The sequence below is a fragment of the Lynx rufus genome, unplaced genomic scaffold, assembly GCF_022079265.1.
Source record: "Lynx rufus isolate CCGP_SWC_20201006 ecotype Redwood Valley unplaced genomic scaffold, mLynRuf1.p SCAF_20, whole genome shotgun sequence".
NCBI classification, from domain to species: domain Eukaryota; kingdom Metazoa; phylum Chordata; class Mammalia; order Carnivora; family Felidae; genus Lynx; species Lynx rufus.
Genome location: NW_025814835.1, coordinates 17,772,965 through 17,796,293, shown reverse-complemented (window position 1 = coordinate 17,796,293; position 23,329 = coordinate 17,772,965). Strand labels below are relative to the sequence as shown.

At 44.0% G+C, this 23,329-nt stretch overlaps 1 protein-coding gene and 1 pseudogene across 1 annotated transcript in view; one reads left to right on the top strand and one right to left on the bottom strand.

Moving 5' to 3' along the window:
• Positions 1–23,329, top strand: part of NEDD4L (NEDD4 like E3 ubiquitin protein ligase) — a 342,953-nt gene that overhangs the window by 186,703 nt on the left and 132,921 nt on the right. The window contains exons 3-5 of the mRNA XM_047086375.1: positions 2,881–2,962; positions 5,642–5,680; positions 8,374–8,427. Of these exons, the coding sequence (XP_046942331.1) occupies positions 2,881–2,962; positions 5,642–5,680; positions 8,374–8,427 (175 nt within the window). The remainder of the gene's footprint in view (positions 1–2,880; positions 2,963–5,641; positions 5,681–8,373; positions 8,428–23,329) is intronic.
• LOC124517176 (uncharacterized) lies at positions 15,574–15,690 on the bottom strand (annotated as a pseudogene).

Sequence of the window (23,329 nt, the reverse complement as noted above, 5' to 3'; positions counted from 1 at the left end):
TCTGGCGTCTTCCTGCTCATGTGCTGACGCTCGATGGCCCGTCCCATATCGCATCTCTGTGCTCTGGTACCGTTCACCTTGCTGAAATGGGAAAGCGCCGTCATCCTCACTCAGCTGAGGGCCACGCGTAAATGCCCGTTAATGACCTTCGTTGTTTTAATCGTTTTTTGTTGTTCACTCCTGTCTGCTCCTAGCAGAGTCTTCGGAAGGTAGTTGGTGCTCATTAAATGTCTGTTGCTATTGGGGCGCCTGGGTGGCGCAGTCGGTTAAGCGTCCGACTTCAGCCAGGTCACGATCTCGCGGTCCGTGAGTTCGAGCCCCGCGTCAGGCTCTGGGCTGATGGCTCAGAGCCTGGAGCCTGTTTCCGATTCTGTGTCTCCCTCTCTCTCTGCCCCTCCCCCGTTCATGCTCTGTCTCTCTCTGTCCCAAAAATAAATAAACGTTGAAAAAAAAATTTAAATGTCTGTTGCTATGAAGGGTATGCTGTACCATCAGAAAGGGAGGAAGAACCTGGAGCCAGTGTGGGTGACTGTGCTTAGCCTTGAACTTGGCTCGTCCTGTGCCCTGTGCTCCCTCCCCTTAAACTTATATCTCCTGTTACCAAGTCCCACACTTGTGACTCTCTCTTCGTGCAGCACTCTCTTCCGGGGAGCTTCCTGGTTGCTCTTTCATCCCGACTCCCTAGTACCTACCTCAACCTGGATGAGCACTCGGGACATGGATAGACGGGTCTTGTTGTCACAGCTGGGAGACCTTGTCCCACTCAGGGAACACACTCTCAATTCCCAACTGCGCCCATCACTTACTGTGAACTATTTGGGGGGATTCAAACCAGAGCAAATAAATGCTTAGTAGAAGAGTGTGCACGTCGTTCAAGTGAATGCTCAAGTCCTTATTGCAATTAGGTAACAGGCAGCAGTCGTGGTAGCCAAGGGCCATGAAAACAAGAGATGGGAGTCAGCAGTGTTGATGGTGTTCTCTATGGTCTGGGATTGTGTGTGTGCGTGTGCACACATTCATCTTCATGGCAGACTCAGAGCCTGTTTTTGAGATAACAGAGATATCAGACCTTGAGCTTTTTTTAGCAATAGCTTGGTGGCTGGAAATAGAAAATCAGCTTCTATAGCTAAAAAAATAGTCTTTTCTAACACTACCTGGAACAGCGGTTTTCAGCATGTGGTTCCTAGATGAAGAGCATCAGTATCCCCTGGACTTTATTAGAAATAGAAATTCTAGGGTCCCACTTCAGACTAACCAGATCTTTGGAGGGGTCTTTGGAAGGGGGGCCCAGCGATCCATGTTTCTGCTACCCTCCCCTCCAGCAGTTCTGGTAAGCTAAGGCCTGAGAGCCTCGACCTTAGAAATTGCTTCCTGATTCATCACCAGACCACGGTCCTAATTAGGAAGGTGCTCTTGGGGAATTGAGGCCTAGATTGGGTTCTAGCTCTCGAGTCATCTTTATTCTGAGGCTGACGGTGTCCAGATAAGGAGAACTAGGTACATTGGTTTTGATGTTCTTTAATCAAATAAATCTATAGTTGATGGATAGGAGGCAAAGGATGACTAATACCATCTTCTAAACTAGAATGTTAACAATACTTACTGATAACAATATAACCAAGCAGATTCTGTTGCTGGTTTTTTTTTTTGTTTTTGTTTTTGTTTTTGTTCTTTTTGCAAGAGATTTGTTGTAGCTTCCATTAAGATGCGTTTTATGGGTAATAAATACTATATCTACCAACAGTCACTGACTTTTGATTTCTGTTTTGGATATGGAGTCCTATTATTACCAAACTTAATTATATGACACCTCTCTCTTTCTTTAAAGGACTTCATGGCATATTTATTGAGGTATTGAATAAAAATCAATCTAAAGTATTTTATGATGCTCTAGGTAATCTTTGGAAAGATCCTAGAAGTTGCAAGGTAAGGGTTAATAGTCATGGCATAGCCACTAAAGGATTATTTTCAAATTGGATAGAAATCATGTTGCATGTCATTAGAAGCGTGGAAATTTGGGGGCCCAATGCATGAGAGCCATATCTATGATTTTCAAGACCTCCAGTGTGAAACAGAAGAACCTGGGTTTTGAACGCTTAAAGAGTGGTAGATAGCTTGACTAGATTTGAGCTATCCCAGTGTTAGTAAGACTTTCAGAACATGTGACTGGACTTAATTAGACTCTTAGGAGAAAGTCTACCGTAAATAGTCCTTTTAATATACTTTTTGCTAAAAGTGTTCACTTAATCTAGGCTTTACTGAAATCTACAACATTGGGCAAATCTCTTTTTGATTTCCTGCACTCTTCTTTCGGTTTTGAGTTTTTGTTTGAATCTGGAAAATGATAGGTGTTGGTTTAGGTGATCAATGCCTGTTGTACCTTCATTAAAGGAACAATCATTTTTACCTATATAGTGGAAATCAGAATATAAATCAGATGTAAACTAACTTTTTTTGCTAGGTTTTGCTAGTCTGAGAAAATTTCATATGCCATTTTAATAATCTTTCTTGTAATCTTTTCAGAATCTGTTTAGGAAAAGAAATATGGCAGATTCGTTCTTTTGAATTAATGGGAAAGATCAAAAGTTAGTGTATGTTTCATGTGTTTTCGTGGTAATTTTGCTTTTAAATAAGCATCATTGACTCTTGTTAGTAGAAACTTTTCTTGTGTATTTCCTTAGTTGGCATGTTGAAAATGTTACTGTGTAATTTCCTTAGTGGGCATGTTAAAAATGTGACTGTCTAGATTGTAGAATTTACATAAGCTGGGCCATTAACTGATATTTGCATTTTCATTTAGGTTTTGTCTACTTTCTTTTTGTACTTTTTTTTTTAAATGAAAGGTATCATCCCTCTAAATCCTGAAATATTTTCTTACAGTGATCCGTATGTGAAACTTTCATTGTACGTAGCGGATGAGAACAGAGAACTCGCTTTGGTACAGACAAAAACAATTAAAAAGGTAGGTGCCCATCCTTAATTAAATTTCATGTAAGTCATAATTTCATACAATTGCATTAAGTACTTTGGCTGTGTAGAAGTTGATATTTTAAGTTTGGCAATATTTTAATTTTAAGCATCTCCCAGTTATAATCTATAAATTTAACATCGACCACCAAGCTTTTCAGTATTATCTCAAGATATCCATTCTGGCTTTTAGTTAAATGACTTTAAAAACAATATTCTTAAAAATAAGTATTATTACAGGTAGCAGTCTTTTCTTCTGCAAAGAATACAGCAAAGCAAAGTTTCGTTCTGGTTGGCTTGTTTTTCATGAAGACATTTAAAGTAATTTAAAGTAATTTAAAATTCCATTTAATGGAATGGAGTGGAGTGGCTTGTGAAATCGGTAGGTACAAAAGTAATCGTTTTACTTGAAACAAATATTACCGAAGGAAGTAAAATATTTGCTTAGTTCCATGAAATCATTAACAAACTATACATTTATGTGTATCTATTTTCTAAATCTTACACGATTTCATTACAGATGTTTCCATAATTGTATTTTAATTTATTTATACGTTTCCGTGTGTGCGTGTGCGTGTGTGTGTGTGTGTGTGTGTGTGTGTGTGTGTGTGAGAATATAAGCTTTTACTCCGTATTTGGGGGCATTTATTGAAAGTGTAGGTTTTTTTAAAAAATCAAAAGTACTGTTTTCATCTTCGCTTCAGTATTTATCCATTACTAGTATTTTCCCTATCACCTCTGTGGGGTGGATCCTCTGCTACTTTGGGTGACAAGCATTTCCTGGAGAACACGGTGGCTTTAACAAAACGCTAACTCTCCTGCTATTGTGCAGACACCGGAGCTCCTTGACGGGGTCCTTCTGTATGTAGAAGGCACCGCTTACCGTTGAGCGTCCTCCACCTGGCATTGTGACCGGCATTAAAAATCTGTTTTGCAGACGGGAGCCGGGGTTTCGCTTAGCCGGGAGGACTCCCGCGAAGCGCGGAGGCCATTGTTCCCCGGAGTTAGGCGCTGTCCCTGCGGCAGCCGGCAGCGCGGGGAGCGGGGGCGCCCGCCTGGCGGGGCCTCGCGGCGCGGGCCAGCCGGGGAGCTGGGCGCCCGCACGCGGAGGGAGCGGGGAACCACGGCCCCCGAGCGAGCGGCGCCGCGCCCGGGGGTACCGAGATGGCTTTTCGTGCTCGGGGCGGGCCGCCGCCTCCCTCCTCGCCCCGGTAGCGGTAGCGGGTGGAGCGCCGCAGCCGGGGCCGCCGCGCCTCGCTCGCTCGCAGCCTCCGGGTTAGTATTTCTGTGCTGCGCGCGTTCGCTCGGTTTTCCGAACTGCCGTCCTCCTCCTGCCTCGTGGCCGGCCGCCTGGTCCTTGGTGCGCTCCTCCCTCACCTGTCTTTTTGCCTGTCGCTCCGTGCATTTGGGGGCCGCCGGGGTCGGGGACCGCAGCAGCCCTCGGCAGGCCCGGTCCTGCCCTGCCTCTGCGGCCGCCTGCCTGGCACCTCTCCCTGCTTCTCTGCTCTCTGCCACTCCTTACCATCCCCGGCTCCATTCACAGCGAAGAAGTACGAAGCCCCGTCGTTTCGGATCCGGATCGGATTCCCTCCTGAGTTGTGGGTGGGCGAAGTGCTGAGTTTAAAAGAAAAAAAAAGAAAGAAAAAGGAAAAAGCCAGTTCGGTGTTGTGTGAATTCTGTGTTTGTTGTTTTTTATGGTGCGTTTCGTCTGTGTTCCGTCTCTGCTCCTTCGTGTACTAGTGCCTGAAAGGATATAGATGGATAAAGGCAAATCTCACTCAGACTAGAAACGCACACAGCCTTCGGTGAGGTGGTGATTTTTCAGTCTCAGGTTTTAGATACGGTTTTTGAGAGATGTACTTAAGAGTGTTATGCGTGCCCAAATGCATGAACGTGTATGTATGTATTCTTTCACAGTGTCTGTTTCATCGTCATTTCAAGGGATGCTTGCGGTCCCCCTTTTGTCCATACTGAGGACAAAAGTATCCTCTCCATGTCCTTGTGAGATAAATATTTAGATAGATGGGTATGGAGATGGATAGATGGACAGACAGAGGAATGGGAACAGAAGGATTGAAGGATAGAGGGGTGAAGATTTTTTAAAAACTGGTTACTTGGGGGGGAAATGGGAAAATTCACTTTTGGTTCCTAACTGGCGGGTTTTTTTCATGTACTATAATCTGATCATCAGTACTGTTCTTTATGAAATATTCCTCAGATTTCAGTATTTACATAAATAGTGAATACTTTCACCTTTCTGCCACCTGCTCCCTTGCTCTCCAGAACAGATTTGTGGTAGGTTGAGGGAAGTGAACAAAGTTCATTAACTTCTTGATGAAATAATGATAGCAATGTGAATTTCTTGAAGGATATGTTTATGTTTTCATGATGATGGCTCTTTGTAGGCCCCTGACATTATTCTGATGCATAGCATGCAATTTGTGGTTTATCTATGAATCATCTTTTGTATAAATACATCCCTTCCCATCTAGTTTGGTTTATAGAATAGTCTCAAATAACTGACTGTTTCTTTTTATTGCCATTTTGAAGATCTCTTAGCTGTTATTTTTAATCACAAAAAAATGTTCAAGCAAATTATAAGGACTGCCTTGTACTAATAACTGTTCATGTTTCAAAGACTGTAAAAGATATTACAAGATGATTTCTCTTCCAGACGCTGAACCCAAAGTGGAATGAAGAATTTTATTTTAGAGTAAGTTTTTCATTTTTCTTGTAATAATAACTGGTACTGATAATTAGATTGATAGCTTATCACTACAGATTTAAATTGAGTGGAAGCTGGTAAATTTTTATGGGAAATTCTTTTCGAGACCCGCCCTGGTAGCCACCTCACGTGGCCTAATTTTCAAAGACTGACTTGGAGTAGCAAAATCTAGACTTGTTTCATTTGGAGATATTTTAGAGAAGTAAAAAGAAAGTTATTTAAGTACCATATTTTAGCTTTTCTACTCAAAGGTTTCTTTCACAATAAGGTAAAATATAATTAAAGCAATGGCTTATTTCTATGAGACATGGATTATGAGTGATTATTTTTAAATTTTTTTTTAACGTTTATTCATTTTTGAGAGACAGAGACAGGCAGAGTGCAAGTGGGGGAGGGGCAGAGAGAGAGCGAGACACAGAATCCGAAGCAGGCTCCAGGCTCTGAGCTGTCAGCACAGGGCCTGACGCGGGGCTTGAACTCACAAACCGCGAGATCATGACCTGAGCCAAAGTCAGATGCTAACCAACTGAGCCACCCAGGCACCCCGGATTATGAATGATTTTAGAAATAAAATAAAGCAATAGAGGCAACATGATTAAAAGGAATCCTAAACTTTACCAGTCCTGTCCCAGTTAGGAAGGGAGAGTTTTATAATTCAAAAATGTGGTATGCATGGATAAGTGTAGGATAAGACTGCTTTTGGACTTCTAAATATCACTGTATTTGGTAAAATTTCCTCAACCTTGTGTATATAACACCTAGAAGAGTTATATGTGGAAGTAACTTAATTCTGTGAATGAACAGATTACTATTCAAGGAATTTTTGTGGTGGTTCCTATATTTTTTCTACTAAAAATTTTGGAAATACTAAACTGCTCAGCTATTGAAAGAAAGGTTTTTTTTTTTTAATCTCTTCAAAATAAATATATTTTGTCTGTGTAGCTGTTATATTAAAAACTTAAATTTAACTCCAGAAATGCTCCAGATGAGATCTGCAGATTGATGTAGATTCCCAAAGAACAATATTACCATTAGACCCATTACAATTGGTCCTGATTTTTTCCTTTCAATCACAATAGTATTTTATGTGCGCAAACTTAGGTCTCTGTATACGACATCTGTTTTCTATTATGTTCAGAGCTGAAATATGGCATCGATATTTTAATACTCGGTGGATCCTATGTGTAGCCTCTACCAGATGCTTTTTAAATTACTTCGTGAAGGACTGAAAAGCTAATGGGGCCAGATAGATGTTACTGGCCCTTAGTTAAGTCTCAGATACAGCTTTCCACTTGTAAAACTCCAAATTACTTAGACTCCTTTTAGTTTAACACCTGGGTCACATTTATGTAAATTTTAGTCCATCCAAGATTGTGTCAACTTATCTTGGCTATAGATGTTTGTAAATTCCATTTTTCTTGGCTTTATAAACAAGGAAGGAGGGCTTTGTTTTATTCAGTCCGCAGATCTCTGCCGAGCACCTACTGTGTGCCGCTCCTGCAACAGCCTGTGGGCCTGTGGATGCATGACCTTCACAGAGCTTCTAGACAGATCCTAAACCCCCTATCCATCTGCTTGCTCCATCACTGAGCTGAGGCCAGGCCACGGGGCCAGAAGCCCGTAATGCAGCCCGTGCTGCGCTGTCCTCTCAAACTGTATTTCGTTCCACTTCCCATGTGAAGCAGCCCAGACTTCATCACAGTGGACCTGAATCCCATCTCTGGCTCTGCCACCCACAACTTTTGTGACCCTAGAACTCCATCTGAGGACGCATTCTCTGTGGGTTCCTTACCTCTCCCGTAGGAGAGAGAAGTCCTCACTTGATCAGGTAGTTTGCAGGATTTACATGCGATCATGTAAATAAGCGTGCTCACCGCCATGTCTCACATGTGATTGGTCGCAAATAAATGGCTATCGAGCCAGAATGATGATTCCTGCCATTTTGGTGAGGTTTCGGTAAAGAGAAGCAAAAACATACTGAAAGCCCAGGAGCTCAGACGTTGACCCCATGGTTGCTGGAAGTGAGGACATCTTTTATTTCTGTGTTCTAATTTCAAAGCGTGGGCTCTGGAGACCAGCAGGTCGGACCTGGTTGGGGTCCTTAGTTGCTGTGCATACCAGCTGTGGACTCTTGGGCAAGTTACTTTCGCTCCTTATTTGCAAAATTGGGGGAACAGCTCTCCATCATAGGTTGCTGTCAGGATTAAATGAGATCATGTGTTTTTAATATTTAATAAGCAGACAGTGCCTTACCAAATGAGCATGCAGTGGTAAATAGCTCGTTTTGCTATTTTCTTCATTTTTGTCGTGGCTATTATCATTATCGTTATAGGCTTAAGAGATTTCCTCAGGCCTAGACCTTTGTGGAGATGTCACCTTGGTCTCATGTCTTTGTAGAGGAGATTTAGAAGCTCCCTCAAACTATTTGAAATTTCCTTTGCAGCTGAAAGCTTTTTCTGCTAATACACCTACAGAATAGCATAGAATAGGCATAGAATAATACAGAAATCAATAATAGAAAACGTGACTTACTAGATACAGGATTGACAAAAGGGTAAGCTAATTATTTAGATTACACAAGTGACCTGGGTGCCTAATAAAGCATTTTATTCTTTGTCTTATTTTAACCTTTGAACCATTCCTGCCCGTTTTTGCAAATAATATTTGTGTCCCCTTTATAGGTAAACCCATCTAATCACAGACTCCTGTTTGAAGTATTTGATGAAAACAGATTGGTAAGTGGGTCCTAGCTCTTGATTTTTCCTTCATTTTTTAAAAGCTGAATTTTAAAGCAGCATTTTCGAATTCTATCATCTGTGTTGTATTTCTAGTAGTACATATGCGCCCCCACCGCCAAGACCGTCTTTGTCCTGTTACTGTTTTATGATTCCGACAAATACTTTCGTATGGCTAGGACAGGAAATTTATTTGTATATATGCATGTTTTCATCACAGTCTGTATTAATGAAAATCACACTAGTGATACATCAGTGCCTACGCCTATGCTGTTACATTGGTCCTATCCAACAGTAGGCACATCTGTAAAGAAGCCATCACTCGTATAAATAAACCTTTCAGGCACTTTTAAATATAAGCTAGACTACAACCCTTTTACCCACTCAATAGCAAATCTATGGTGATTCTCTTTGGGAAAGCAAAAATCTAATTAACATTATATAGCAAAAAGCGTGTCTATATTTAGCAGGCAGAATTAAGCTGTATTTGAAAAGTGGTACCTTCTCAAGGGAAATTCATGGAAGGTACCTTTAAAGAACCAAAGATACGCCTGAAACGTGAAACTCATACAGATATGCTATATATAGATTGATAGGTGAGATATGGCCATATTACATATCTATTTATATAATATATATGACTGAGACTTCGTTTTAAAAATGAAATTTCAGAAGCAAATTTGGCTTAAAGGCTTTTGGCAGAATCAGCTAACTAGAGTGGAGTGTATTCATAAGGTACCCACAAGCCAAATGCTCCAGCTATGAAGATGAACATAATTATGTTCTGTGTAAGCCTTTAAGGAACTCTCAAAAGTGGTATCATAAGTCACTGTAGTCTATTGTCAGTTGTATTCAAATTTACTTTCCATGAAACTTGTGTATATTTCTTTAAAAGGAGTGTTCTTGTTTAAAAAAAGGTAAACCTTGGGGCGCCTGGGTGGCGCAGTCGGTTACGCGTCCGACTTCAGCCAGGTCACGATCTCGCGGTCCGTGAGTTCGAGCCCCGCGTCGGGCTCTGGGCTGATGGCTCAGAGCCTGGAGCCTGTTTCCGATTCTGTGTCTCCCTCTCTCTCTCTGCCCCTCCCCCGTTCATGCTCTGTCTCTCTCTGTCCCAAAAATAAATTAAAAAAAACGTTGAAAAAAAAAATTAAAAAATAAAAAATAAAAAAAGGTAAACCTTATAAAAGAGACGCTGAACTACAGAGAACAAATTGAGGGTTGATGGAGGGAGGTGGGTGGGTGATGGGCATTAAGGAGGGCACTTGGGATGAGCACTGGGTGTTGTATTTGAGCGATGAATCCTCAACTCTGCTCCTGAAGCCAATATTACACTATATGTTAACTAACTAGAACTTAAGCAAAAACTTGAAACAAAGGAGTGGTCTTAGGAATCCTTCTTGTTGCTGATTTAAGCTGAAACTCCCAAGTTTTTGAGCAGCTTAAACTTAATAGAATGTTTGAGGAGAAGCCTTAAAATGCAATGCCTTTAACTCTCTGCCCTTGCACATGAGACGAGCGAGTCCTAGAGCCTTTTCAGAATTGAGACAGGTCAGCCAGGGGTAGCACTGTGGTGGGGTCTGCTGTCCTCCTAAGTCCTCAGGCCGATGGTGGTGAATAGCCGGGCCTTTTACCCTTATGATGGAACTTGGGAGGATATTTAATCTCCTGGCCTTGGTATTATTCTTCAAATTGGAAAGCCAACCGATTCTGGCCTACGGTACTGGTGCATTTTCTATTGGAATACATGGAGTCTTGATGGCTTCACATTGAACTCAGCGTTTCTTACCTTAGGTGAGAAGGTAAGAAAGGTGGCAATGCCGAATAACGATGTCACTTCTTCTGCTTGTGTGTCTGAAGTTACTTTCTTACTAAATTGAATGAGAGATTCAGATGAGGGCGCGCCTGTTAGCGCTCCGTGTCTCATCCAGCAAATAACTGAACCAGGCAATGTTCAGTAGAGTGTCAGTCCGTGGAGACATAGATACATCCACATACTAATCCTTATTCTCTCGTGTACTGAGAATAAAAACACCTCTCCAAAGTGAAAAAAGGCTCAGCATCGAGGAAAAATTGCCCGTTGGCAGATGCGTTGCAGTTCATTGTTTTTCTTTTTAAAAGAGAAATTCGCTGTAAAAAAAAAGTCACTTCCCATTTCCGTTGTCTAAAACGGTGACTGTTGTTGAGATGACCTTGCTGTGGACCCTAAACTATCCTTCCAAACCCGAAAGGGCTTTGAACGCAGAGCTCTAAGAAATCAGGTGTGAATGAATAGACGCTTGACCTGCAAAATTGTGCTTTATGGTAACTGCTACCTAACTTGGCCCCAGGCTGTTTGCAGTGTAGTCACCAGGCACTGAATGCTGGTGGTGGTGTTCCTTGCTTCATTGGCTCTTAATCCAGCTAAGATAATCCATGGCTGTAGCGGTACTTGGCAGTTTCGGCATTAAACAAACCAGTTTCCATTTCTCTCATGGAGATCATTTTTGGCATTTTAAACACAAGCCTTTAGAAAACAGGTTTGGATGTATGTAAACACAGGGTTAATCCTCTACACCCTCAATTCCAGAGCTGTTGACAAAGTCATGCTTGGCGGATTTTAAAATAAACTTTTTGTCACTCTTTACAGCTTGGTATTTTTCCCTCCCATTTTCTATTGCCTTCTAAATAAGCTTCTTTGTTAACTAACTGACGTTTCTGGATCACGAAAAATAGTAAGTTTGAAACACACAGAATATATCCAAGTTGACTACAAATCCGACGACAGTTTTTTGAACTTGGGCTTTTATTACTTAGGTCCATTTTGGCTCTCCACAAAAATGGTAAGATTCCATGTTTGTGATAATACTGCTGACTTCTCACCGGAAAACAGCTCCGGGCAGCCTTTTTTTTCTGTATGGTATTTAAGTTAACTCACTACAAAAACCACATTCACACCCTTCTTCAATTTTCCTTCCTTTTCTGGTGGGGATGGGGGGGGGGAGGGCTTGATGGTGATTATTTTCCCTCCCATCTGGCATAGAAGAGAATGTTTTCTCCAGCTGGGCTCCTTGTCCCTGGTACCTCCATGCCTGACAGTCATATTATGTGTGAGATCGCACCCCCCACCCCCAGCCCTTTTCAATGAAAAATACAGTAGTAGGAGGCAGAGAGCTAACTGACAGCGTTCTGAGTTGTGCCTCCCTCCACTTAGCTATTTTGTTACTTGTAGATCATGGTCTAATTATTTAGCATAAAGGGACACTAGTCCTGTGGGGTGTGTAATCATATTTATAGTACCTTTTATTAGTTTGCATTCCATCGTGGTAATGTGGTGATATCATAAATAACAGAGAAACATAATATCCAATGCTTGTGAAAGGGTTTTCCTGCAGCCAGGGAATTTTTCCTTGTCGTTAATTTGGCTTGCCGGGGAGGTGGGGAAATAACAGTGTGTGCTCATGTGTTCAATTCCCGGTCTCGAGCATTGGTTAGAGAGTCCCAGCGCCCTGCCTCGTTCGGAAAGAACTGTCCCGTGAATTTGATGCGGTTTAGATTTATAGCAGCATGGCTTGGACTGTGTTTGCTGCCTTAGTCAGCTGTGAGAGCTCCCTGCTGGGGCCACTCCTGTCTGATGGAAAAGCAGCAGCTGGGAAGGTGCTGTTTCAGGCTCTTGCTGTTTAAAAAAAAAAAAAAAAAAAGAGAGAGAGAGCAGGAGAGGGGGGAAAAACTCCACTAAGTCTACAAGCTGGCATTGGAGGGGGAGACCGTGGTCATGTGGTTCTGGCCATCCTACCCTCTGTCACAGTGTGGATGAGAGCTTTTTGCTCTTATCCAATCATGCCTGGAATGCCGCTTGCCACTTGGGTTATTTCTGCTATCTGTCGCTCTTGGTGCCGCAGTGCTAACGGTTTGGCAGATGGGACACTTTTTCTTGGAGTTTGTGCCTTCGGTTTTTGACTTCTGGCAGCGCCGGGCTTGCCTTTGCCGCTCGCCCTCTCCCTCCCTGCCCCCCTGGGCACCATGGCCCATCGGCTTCGGTTTCATTTTGGCTCTGGGCGCAGCAACACAGCCCCCGAGTCCGAGATCCTAGACCAGGAGAGGGAAGACGACTTTTTCATGGCATTCCACACGCTCCCGCGGAGGAGCGGCGCGCACCCCTTCGCCCAGCACGGAGCGGAGGACGGCGGCGGCCTGCAGGAGGCCGTGGGCGCGCTCAAGCGCAGCACGTCCATGTTCATCCCGCAGCTCCTGGGCCCGCTCGACGCGCGGCCCACCCGCAGCTCGTCCGTGCAGATCTCGCTGCAGCGCAAGGCGGCCGACGGCGCCCCCGACGCGGGCGCGCCCCCCGAGGGCCTGGACGGCGATGCGGGCTCGGCACCTCGAGCCGGCGGCCCGGAGCCCCCGGAGCCCGAGACCCCCGGGAGTTCGCCTCCGAGGGCCACCCGGGCCCCGGGCCCGCAGCTCAACGGCACGTGCGGCCGCCAAGCGCCGGGCCCCGCCGCCTGCGAAGGCCGCGAGGAGGCCGCCCGGGGCCCCGAGGGTGGCGGCGGCGGCGGCGGCGGTGGGCTGCGGATCCAGCACCGCGCCTCCAGCGCCGATGTGCGCCAGGTGAGGCTGACGCCCTTCGGGGCCGACGGCCAGAGCAGCCCTTCGGCGCCGGAGCCCAGGCGCTGGTCCCTGCAGCACGTTCCGGATGCTTCCGGAAGCTCTGGGAAGCGCTGCTTCGTCTTCCAGTTGCAGCAGCCACAACCGGGCGCTCCGGGGCTGGGCGGTGACTTCAACTTCGGCTTCACCGGCACGAAGGGCGACCGGCTGGTGAGGTACCCCCGCATCCGGCTGGAGAGGAGCACCTCGTACCCCACGCAGCCCCGAGCGGAGCGCGGGAGCCCCACGGAAGAGCGAGGCCACCCGGGTCACCCGGAGACGCCGCCTCGGGGCCGCAGGGGGGCTCCCGAAATCCACAGGACGAACTCGGTGGAAAGGACGCCACAGGGGCAGGGCTGCACGTTTAAGATCAGGCAGGATCAAAACGCGGGGCAACAGCACTTCAGAATCCTCGTGACTCGGGGGCCGGAAGAAGCCCCCCAGAATCCCGAGGAGAATAACGCCAGCAGCCCCGGTTCCACGGTAGCTGGCGCCCCGGTAAGTTGGCGTGCGTGTCGGCGTGACCGCGGGTCTGCAGGGACTGAGTCAAGCCAGAAGGCTTCTTCGGCAGCCTAATTAAAACAGACTTCATCCTCTTCCTTTCTGGGAGTTTCCCTCCTTCGGGCCAATGTAACAATGTCTGGCCGAGCTCTGAGATCATGATTTGTAGCCCCGTATCTGGTAGAGGCCCATAAAACTAGCTAGCGTTTAAGAAGATACCGTTTCTTTAGATCCTAAAAGTCGAATAGCGTTGACTTCAGAAGTTTTGAAGATCTGCACAATCCTTGCACCCCCACCCCCACCCCTTTCCACCTTCTGAATAAAAGAATTTTAAAAACTTATTACTTTAATCTGCGGGTGACTCAACGTGTTGACATTGGAAACGCATTTAAAAGCCAGTCACTTGTGCGCGTAGCCTGCGATAACAGTTTTATTTAAAAATAATCAGGTCTAACAAAGGTGAGAGAATATGGCAACACTTGAGTGGAGGCTCTTAACTAAGTGCATGTAAAGTCTGATCAGTTCTTAATGGCCTTTTTGCGGTGGAGGGTTGGCCCTGGTTATATAATTTATTGTCTTTGGGTTTTTGTCCCATTAAGGAGTACTGCAGAAGAGTAGTCACGCTAATGGGACAGTAAGAAGTGTGTTTTTGAAGCAGATGGGCTCATGGGCCAGGGCTGGGCAAAACTGCCTGGGGACTTGTTAATGGTTAGGTGGCGGTGGCCGTGCAGCTGAACACGGGCCACTTGAGTGTCTAAGCCAGATGCTGCATGTAGAATAGCGAGTGCCCTGTCTCCAGCTGTGGAAACAGACGCCCTAGAACAGACTTTGGCCTTTGTTTCTCTTGTATTCCTGCGGTCTCCCTTTCCGTGAAATGGAGTGCGGGAAGACAGCTGCTAACTTCACCAAGCAAATGATGACTCTGCAGCTTTCATGGTTGATAGTGGGATGAAAAGCGTTGCATCAGTTAGCTTTCCCTTCCCTAGTAATCACCAGCCACTGAGTGCTCTGTTTCAACAACACGCTCCTTGTCTGTTGAATTGGATTTTCCACCCGCCCCGGGTTTGTGGGATGGCTGGTTTGGAGGACATGATCATGAAACATGTAGGGAACATTTTGTTTGGGTTTTAGTTGTGCACTGTGACTTTTCAAAGCGGATGGCTGAGTATTACTGTGGGATTGTGTCTTCTTTTGTTGCTGTGTGTTCAGAAATGTTTTTGGCTGTTCAAGCAAACTGTATCACGTTGTCACCATTTTGAGGACGTAATCAAATGCTAAATGCAAATACGATAGTTTTCCTGGTATCATGTAAATGTTTCTTCTTCTGTTCTCTTCCATACTTTTTTTTTTTTTTAATGTCTAACCCTTTTGTTAGGACATGTCTAAGTGCTTAGTCTTGAACTCAGCCAATACCATTTTTATATAATTGTACACATTTCGGTAGCATTTTGATATTACAATAATTCTAACCTTCATCCCAAGAAAGTGTGTCAAACAGTTGTAGGCGTCACTGGGCGACACAGTTCCATGCTGAACTTGGACCACCTACCAGCAGAGGTTGGATAAGCCAAATGCATTCCTAAAGTTAGCTTTTTTTTTTCCTTTTAAGTTTGTTTATTTATTTTGAGACAGAGGTGGGGAAAGAGAGAGAATCCTAAACAGGCTTTTTGCTGACCGGGCAGAGCCCGACGCAGGGCTTGAACCTGCGAACCGTGAGTTCATGACCTGAGCTGAAACCAAGAGTCGGACACTTAGCTACCCCAGCGCCCCTGCATTCCTAAAGTTTTGATAACTCTTCAGTTCTATTGCCAAAAACTTAAACCATTTTGTAGTTAGATGTCAATGTTAGATGGGATTTGTATAAAGTCTCATTTGGCTTGAGATTTCTAATGTAATTAGAAAGTAAATACAATATACTAAAAATTATGGGTTGATACAAGGGCTAGCCCTCGAAAGGGCTATTAAAGTGGGAAACAGATTTCCTCAAATTTGGAAACTTAAGGTCTAGTATAAAGAGCTTTTCTTGAGAACAAGTTTGGTCACAGTTTTATAGGTGTGGTTTTCATATGAATTTTTAATCAGCAATAATCGCGCCTCGGATAAACCTCATTGGCTATGATACCGCCACTGCGCAAAGCTCACGTGTGAATTTTTATATATCTGTGTATTTTTGTTCACATACTTGAATTGGTAAATGGTTGGTCAGCAGCTGGCGCTTTCTAAGCAACAACTTTTTTCTTTATGAAGCAAAAACAAAACTCGTCACGTAACAGACCTGTCGGCCCCATTCAGCACTTTGTCCGCGGTTCATACGGGCAGGGGCGTTCCGCGTAGGCAGCAGCGACCCTGGCCTTATTTATCTTGAGGGAAAACATTCACTTGGACGTCTGCAGTCTGGCTGCCACCAGGCTTTTTTCATGGTTCACATATCTGCTGCTTTGGTGGAAAGGGTACTTTATTACTAGGTCACGTGAGAAATTGACTAAAATCCTTTGCACTCTGGTTTTTAAATGACGTGAGAAATCTTGCTTCGTTGGGCAGACCACTCAGGATTCCTCTTACAAATGTGCTCATCTTGTATAGTCTGTGCCTTCGACCTTAGTACAAGGTTATCCTGTTGAGTATTTTTCTGTGTCTCTGCTCCCACACATCTTACTGGGAGTAAACCTCACATGTAACATGACTTCAAAAAACGTTAACCAGCTAGATTCCTGGGGAAGAAAAATACACGGAAACCCCTTGCGCTGATGTTTTTCCATCTGGCCCACCACCCTTTCACTGAAGTCGAATTGCTTCTTGTAGTCATCCGTTACGATCTTTCAGAGGGCTTAGAACTGAGCTATCCTGTTTGTGGCATTGTGAACCAGTCATTTAAAGGAGAACTTATTGGGGGCTCCTGGGTGGCTCCGTCGGTTAAGGGTCCAACTTCAGCTCAGGTCATGAGCTCATGGTTTGTGGGTTCGAGCCCCATGTCGGGCTCTGGGCTGACAGCTCGGAGTCTGGAGCCTGTTTCAGATTCTGTCTCTGGCTCTTTCTGCCCCTTCCCAGCTTGTGCTCTGTCTCTCTGTCTCTAAAATAAACATGAAAAATTTTTTAAAAAAAATAAAGGAGAGCTTCTTTTCTTAGTGTGAGTTGTTTGGTTTGCTTACAGACTGCTTAACTGTATTCAAGTTTTTCCGAGGAGGTAGGATCACTGTTTGCCAGTACGGGTACCCCTGTTCAACACCGTTTCAGGCAGAGTCACAACTAGGTTCTGCATTTTACCAGCTAAGTTCTCTGATCCCATTAAGTTAAGTGTCCAAGGTCCATTGTGGATGTAACAACAATACGCTGGGCGCTTGGAAAGTTTCAGAGGCTGTCTCCAGTTGCTTGTGGACATGGTTTCTAACGGAAACAGAGGGAGGAGGGTCAGGGGGGCCAAAACAGGTATTCTCCCACCCACTACGTATACTATTAGGGAAGGGAGTGTTTCCCTTTTACTTCTACCCTAGGGTCTCTGCCTTAACATGCGCCCTCTCAGCGGACCTACACTTCACAGAAGCAGTGTAATAATAATAATCTGTTGGGATTAAACATTCACTTTACTATAAATGACAAAGGAATACCCCAACTATTTCTGTTGGGGGGGGGAGTAATTTTAGTTTGAACCTCTTTTAGAGAAGATGATTTTACTGTACAGAAAAATCTCAATAGTATTAGCTAGCTGGTGTCACTTTCCTATGAATATATGTATAAACCACCCCTTTGTTTAAAAACATGTCAACAGCAGTGTAACGAATAAGAAAAAAGCTAGTATTCTTTTCATGCCCTTGGGTGTTATTGTTGTTGTTGTTTTAAGTTTATTTTTGAGAGAGAGAGAGAGCAGGGGAGGGGCAGAGAGAGAATCCCAAGCACGCTCTGCACTGTGATCACAGTGCAAAGCCCAACGGGGGGCTCAAACCCATGACCTGAGCTGAAACCAAGAGCGACACTTAACGGACTGAGCCACCCAGGCACGGCTCCCTTGGCGTCTGATTGGATCCTATAAACATTTTTTCCCTTGAATATAGTAACAGTTTCTTAATGTGATCATGTGATCACATGAGACTATTCCGATACCATGTAACAAAATTTCAACTATTTTTATGGGTGTTTTGTTTCCGCATCCCCCAGTGTTGACACAGATAGGAGTTTTTACACACAGACAAGTATGCTTGCAGTGGAATCTCATGTCTCTCTGTAGCACTTCACCTTGAAGAATGCCTTCATTTACTGTAACTGACATCCCATTGCAGAAGCATTGCCTCTCTCAGCCTTCCCTGCTATCGTGTGAAATAGTACTGTTTTCCTCTTTGATGTGACGGTATGTGATGCTGTCATTAGGTGTGGAAACTAGCATATCAGATCACTTTGTGCATAATGCGAATTTAAAAAAATACCTTTGCACAATTTAAAAGTCCGTGTAGCCAAACAAGCAGTTAAATGCTTCTAATGATGTAACATTTTTGGTGAAAATTTTGGAGACGGTGCCTCCATTCGGTGCCTTGCAGCACGAGCTTCACAGAGAGAGGGGCAGCTTTGGAGACCCACAGAGGCAGCTTGGGCAGCTGATTGACGTGTCTGGGGGGCAGTCAGAAGCCCTCTCTGAGCCTGCTCATAGGTGAAAAATGAGGGTAAAAGTGTTAAGCTCACAGGTTTGTGGTGAGGTTTAAAAGAGACAACAAATGTGCAAGTTCCTGATTGGTGTTAATGTAGGGGTTGTTTTCCTTCTTGACCAAGTATTTGTAATACACAGATTTTTCTCCGAGGAAGATAATTAGGTTAACTGTGAACAGTTTTTGATCAGCATTAGGCACAGCATGGATTTAAGGCATACCTGGAAGTGTTTAATAACTAGCTTTGAAATGTCCTTCCTGCTGTCATCTCATCTATCCCGAGTCTCTGGCTGTCGGATAATCAGCATCCCAGATCCCTAACACCACCTGTGACGACAGTCCTTGAAAAGAGTCGAATTCGTGAGCTATGCATTGTAGAAAAGGACTTGGAGTTATATTTGCTGTATTGAATTTTGAAACTCTGAAACATCTATTTTGGCTTTTCAGACACGCTATATTTTTATATCATTTTGCTGTGATTTTTCCATTGGTTGAGTTTACTTTTCCTTCTTAAAGGTTGAGGCTTTTGAGCAACACTGATGTTATCTGTACAAAATCTCTGCACTGTATGATTTGCAAATGAGGATAGTATCTGGGAATAGGCCTTATCAGATACTGCCTTTCAGAGGGTTTTCATAAATGCTGCAGCTGTCTCTCTTGGCTAAGCCTGGTGCCAGAGTTCCTAGGCATTGAAATTAATCTATAATTTTGTAACACATGTTAATAAGAAAATTGTTACCTCTACCTAAAAGTTCACAATACCAGAAGAAATTTATTGCACGTAAGAATTATCTTAAAACATAATGAAATGTTGGGTGTCTGTACAGTTGATGGTTTAAAACTGAGCCTAATCTCAACGATAATGTATTTATACAACTTCAGATGATGAAGCACATTTTTAACAAAAATAATTAAGTGCATATTATTTTTTTTAAATTTTTTTTAATGTTTATTTCTGAGGCAGAGAGAGACAGAGCATGAGTGGGGGAGGGTCAGAGAGAGAGAGGGAGACACAGAATCAGAAGCAGGCTCCAGGCTCTGAGCTGTCAGCACAGAGCCCGACGCAGGGCTCGAACCCACGAACCTCGAGATCATGACCTGAGCCGAAGTCGGTCGCTCAACCGACTGAGCCACCCAGGCGCCCCTAAGTGCATATTATTATTGCTGAGCTAGATTACTGCCCTAAATACTTTGACTTTATTATTATTTTTTTAGCTGTTAATAACACTACCAATACATTTACAATAATGAGGAAAAAGCCGGAAATTGACAGATGGTGTCAAAACTATTGATCGAATGCATAAATACCAGAATATCCAAGTTTCCACTATAATTGCTAAAAGAAGCTTTGGAAACGGAGTTCCAGAATTGCCTGGGGATTATTGAGAGGTTTAATGTCCTGTTTTTGGTCATCCAGTTGCCTTGATTTCCACCAGGCATCATAATATAACCGTGTCCTACCCAAGAGAGAAGAGAACCCCAAGACAGTCTACCTGCTATATATACACCCAGCTCCAGTTTAAAGATTAAGAGGGCCTAAAGGGATAGGGTGTTGAAAATGTTAGTTATAATCTGTATTTCAGGAGGTCTGTGATTTTTTTTCTGGGCAAATGGAGGTTCTTGAAAGATTTTTAGCTTTTCTCATTATGCGTCGTGGATGAATAAATGTTCTCAATGAATGTTCCTTTCTGAACCTTGTTTATTATTCCACTCCAGCTTATTTGGGCGAACTGGAGTCCCGAGGGCTATAAAAAAAACAAGGAAAACAGGTGGCCTCAAAGTAAGCGGTCGACGTCCTCGCCGGTTCCGTGCTGTCCTGAGTTGACACTTTGGTGGTCTCCAGGCATCACCACGTTGTAACAGGAAGTTGGGCTCTCGGTACGGAGGTTGGAAGAGATTGAATTTCAAGAAGCCTGCTTTTTATACCCTGATCGTTTTAGAACCATGAACTATTCTGACACTTTGGAATCAAGTGCTTAATGGGAAGGGAGGGGTCCTGGAATGAAAGTATCAGAAATTGGGTTGGAGGGGGTCCTCTTTCCTTCAGATTGACTGCCGTTGCTACACTTAGTGTTCAGATCCTTTGGATCAATTCCTTGAAAAGCCTGCCTTAACTACCGATTCTTTTTTGTTTCATTTTAGAAAGAGAGAGAGCACTCAATAGGGAGGGGGGCAGAGGGGGAGAGAGAGAATCTTAAGTAGGCTCCACACGCGGCATGGAGTCTGATGGACGCAGAGCTCGATCCCACGACCCTGGATCGTGACCTGAGCCAAAACCAAGAGTTGGACGCTCAACCAGCAGAACCGTCCAGGTGCCCCGACTGCCTATTCTTTGAAACCATCCTGTGTTTATTTTAGTGTTAAGTGCTGTGCCATCTTCTGCTTACTGGATAAGCAGAAAGTGGCAGGGGACGGAGGGTGGATTTACTCCAGGGAGACGAGACCAGCATTTCCCCCAGCAAATCTGCCTTGCGGAGCCCCTGGAATTTATTTACACAGCCTGCTTTTGTGACTGACTTGTTATAGATCAGAATGAGTCACGAGGCTTTTATAGCCCTCATCTCGTAATTTTGAGGAATCTGCTTGCAACCTGTGGTCTTTCATCATGTTACCTACCTCTTTCTGGGGGGGCTAAGAAAGGGTAGGGAGGGTACTAGGCATAGCAAACATTTGATAATTCAAACAGTTGGATAGATTTACAGTTCTTATTCTCTCTGTAGGCCACTCCAGAACTGATAGACCTTTAAAGTATACTTAATGACCCACATGTCATATCTATTTCCTCGAGAGACTTTCATAATCATGTGTATTTCTTGACTTTTTTTTTTCCATGTTCTTTTAAAATACATGATTAGATACTTGACTCTTGAGGGAGGGGGGAAAAAGCTGCTTTTCTGGAATTGAATAGAAATTCAGATTTTTTTGAATTGAATAGAAAAGCTGAGCTGCAGCAGAAATGTCGAAATGTGTACCTGAAGCTCCAGCCAAAAAACCTAGCACTTCTTCAAAGCAGGGAGCTTCTGGCTAGGAGTTCTGTTGTTCAGCCAACAACTCCCTGCCCCTTCCCTAAGGACTTTGGCTGAGTTGACCCTGCACACTTACAGCACAGCTCTGGGGTTCTTTCTTATTCTCCTCATCAGTGACAATGCCTTAATTTTAGATTCAGTTCAGTAGATATGCACTGATTGTATTTTCCACTGGGGGAAAAGAGACACTAAATTGTAACAAAACTCTGAACTTTTGATGCAGTCTTAATATTTAAGTTGACTCAACCTCTTACAGTAGTAGAAACCATGCTTAAAAAAAAAATTGGAGCGGGGGGGTGCCTGGGTGGCTCAGTCAATTAAGGGTTCAGCTTTGGCTCAGGTCATGATCTCACAGTTTGTAAGTTCAAGCCCTGCATCGGGCTCTACACTGACAGCTTGGGGTCTGGAGCCTGCTTCGGATTCTGTGTCTCCCTCTCTCTCTGCTCAGGCGCTCCCTCCCCACCTTAAAAATAAATAAACATTATAAAAATTTTATTAAAAACGTAAAAAAAAAAATTCTGGCACAGTAATTCTACACATTAACATGCATTATTAGGGTGCCTGGGTATTATATAAAGGACAAAGCAGTAAAAATAGTTCTATGTAAACACAGTGTGCCTAAGGGCCTGCCTGCACCCTCCGTCGAAATCCTACGAGCAAGAGGTGCTCCTGCATTTTGTAATCCGGCACTGACTTCTAGCCAACGTGTGCAGGAGTCATTCTTGAGTTTTCTACTCATAAACTTAGAGGGCTGTGTGTTCCCTTAGGAATTATGTCGGCCAGTTCCTTTCGGCTTTAAGATGAGGAAGTTGAGCATTATTTTTGCAGTTGCAGAGAACATTCTTTGTATCTCACAAGCGTGAAGTGATTGTTTCCTAATACTGCACGTGCCCTTTCTGTACGTGCAGCTACTACTTGGTGTTAGAAACCTAAGAGGTTGGGAAGCCTCGCTTCTTAGAGCTTTCCAGATGGCAGACGGGATAGCAGACATGGGGTGTAGCCCGCAGAAGTGTCGGGCCCTGCATCGGCGGCGGGTGGCAGGTTGCTTACACACGGGATGGGACACTGTGGGTCATGGGGGACGAGAACCATCGATGTCACGGAGGGGAAGATTGGCACCGGATCTGGAAGGATGACCAGGAGTTTTGTCAGTGGATCAGCGGGAGGGGCTTTGTTCAAGAGACTGAACGTAGAAGGGACTGCCCGTGATGGGCTTCCTGTGTTGGCCCAGGAATTTCCTTGATTGCGATCGGCAAGTTTCAGATTGTGTTTTGGTGTGAAACTTTGTGGAAGAACTTTGGGGTGCAGTCGTCAGCATGAATAATTCTTCTCTTTCCCGTCAAACGTTGAGCTGAATGAATTCCTTCCTTGCCTGTCCTCTGCCCTTCCACAGAGCTCTTGTATAAGCACCTGGGTCAGGTCGAGGACAGAAAGATACCAAGACAGTTCATGCCATTGAGTGGTGGTAACAGGAGTTAAAAGTGGGGCCTGTCACTTTTAATGTATCGTAGGGCCATAACCTGAACAGGAATGAGTAAGCTTGATTTATAGGGCTTGCCTCTGTTAATTGTTTACATAGGCACTGGAGAATTTACCCTGAAGAAGGGCTAAAGAAATGAGTATTTTCAGCATCACTCTGCCCTTCTTTCTGTTTGAAATGACATTTGGACATAAGAACATGCTAATCCGTACTCTACGTTATGACACGGGAACCGTTGTATTAATTATGTGTAGTACTTACACTTGATTTTGTATCCATTTTGACTTAACAAAAAACATATCCAGAAAATAACCCCCATTTCCAACCATGTGGATTAACCATATTCACTTATATGTGGATGCAGTCAGTAAATAAAATGAATAATAATGATTGGATCTAAAACCTAAACCAAGCACTAAAATAAGCTCAAGATTTTAAATCTAGGTTTCAATAATTTCATGTAAATTGTTCCACACCATGGAATAAGAAGCAGTTAAAAAATCAGATCTGTGAAGGATGGTAACACTCCTAACCATGGAAGGAGAAAAGGGAATCACCAAGATGGGTAGACTCAGCTATATGAAAGTATTAAATTTCTGAACAGTGAGAAAAATTAACTCGGGGAAACCACAGATGTT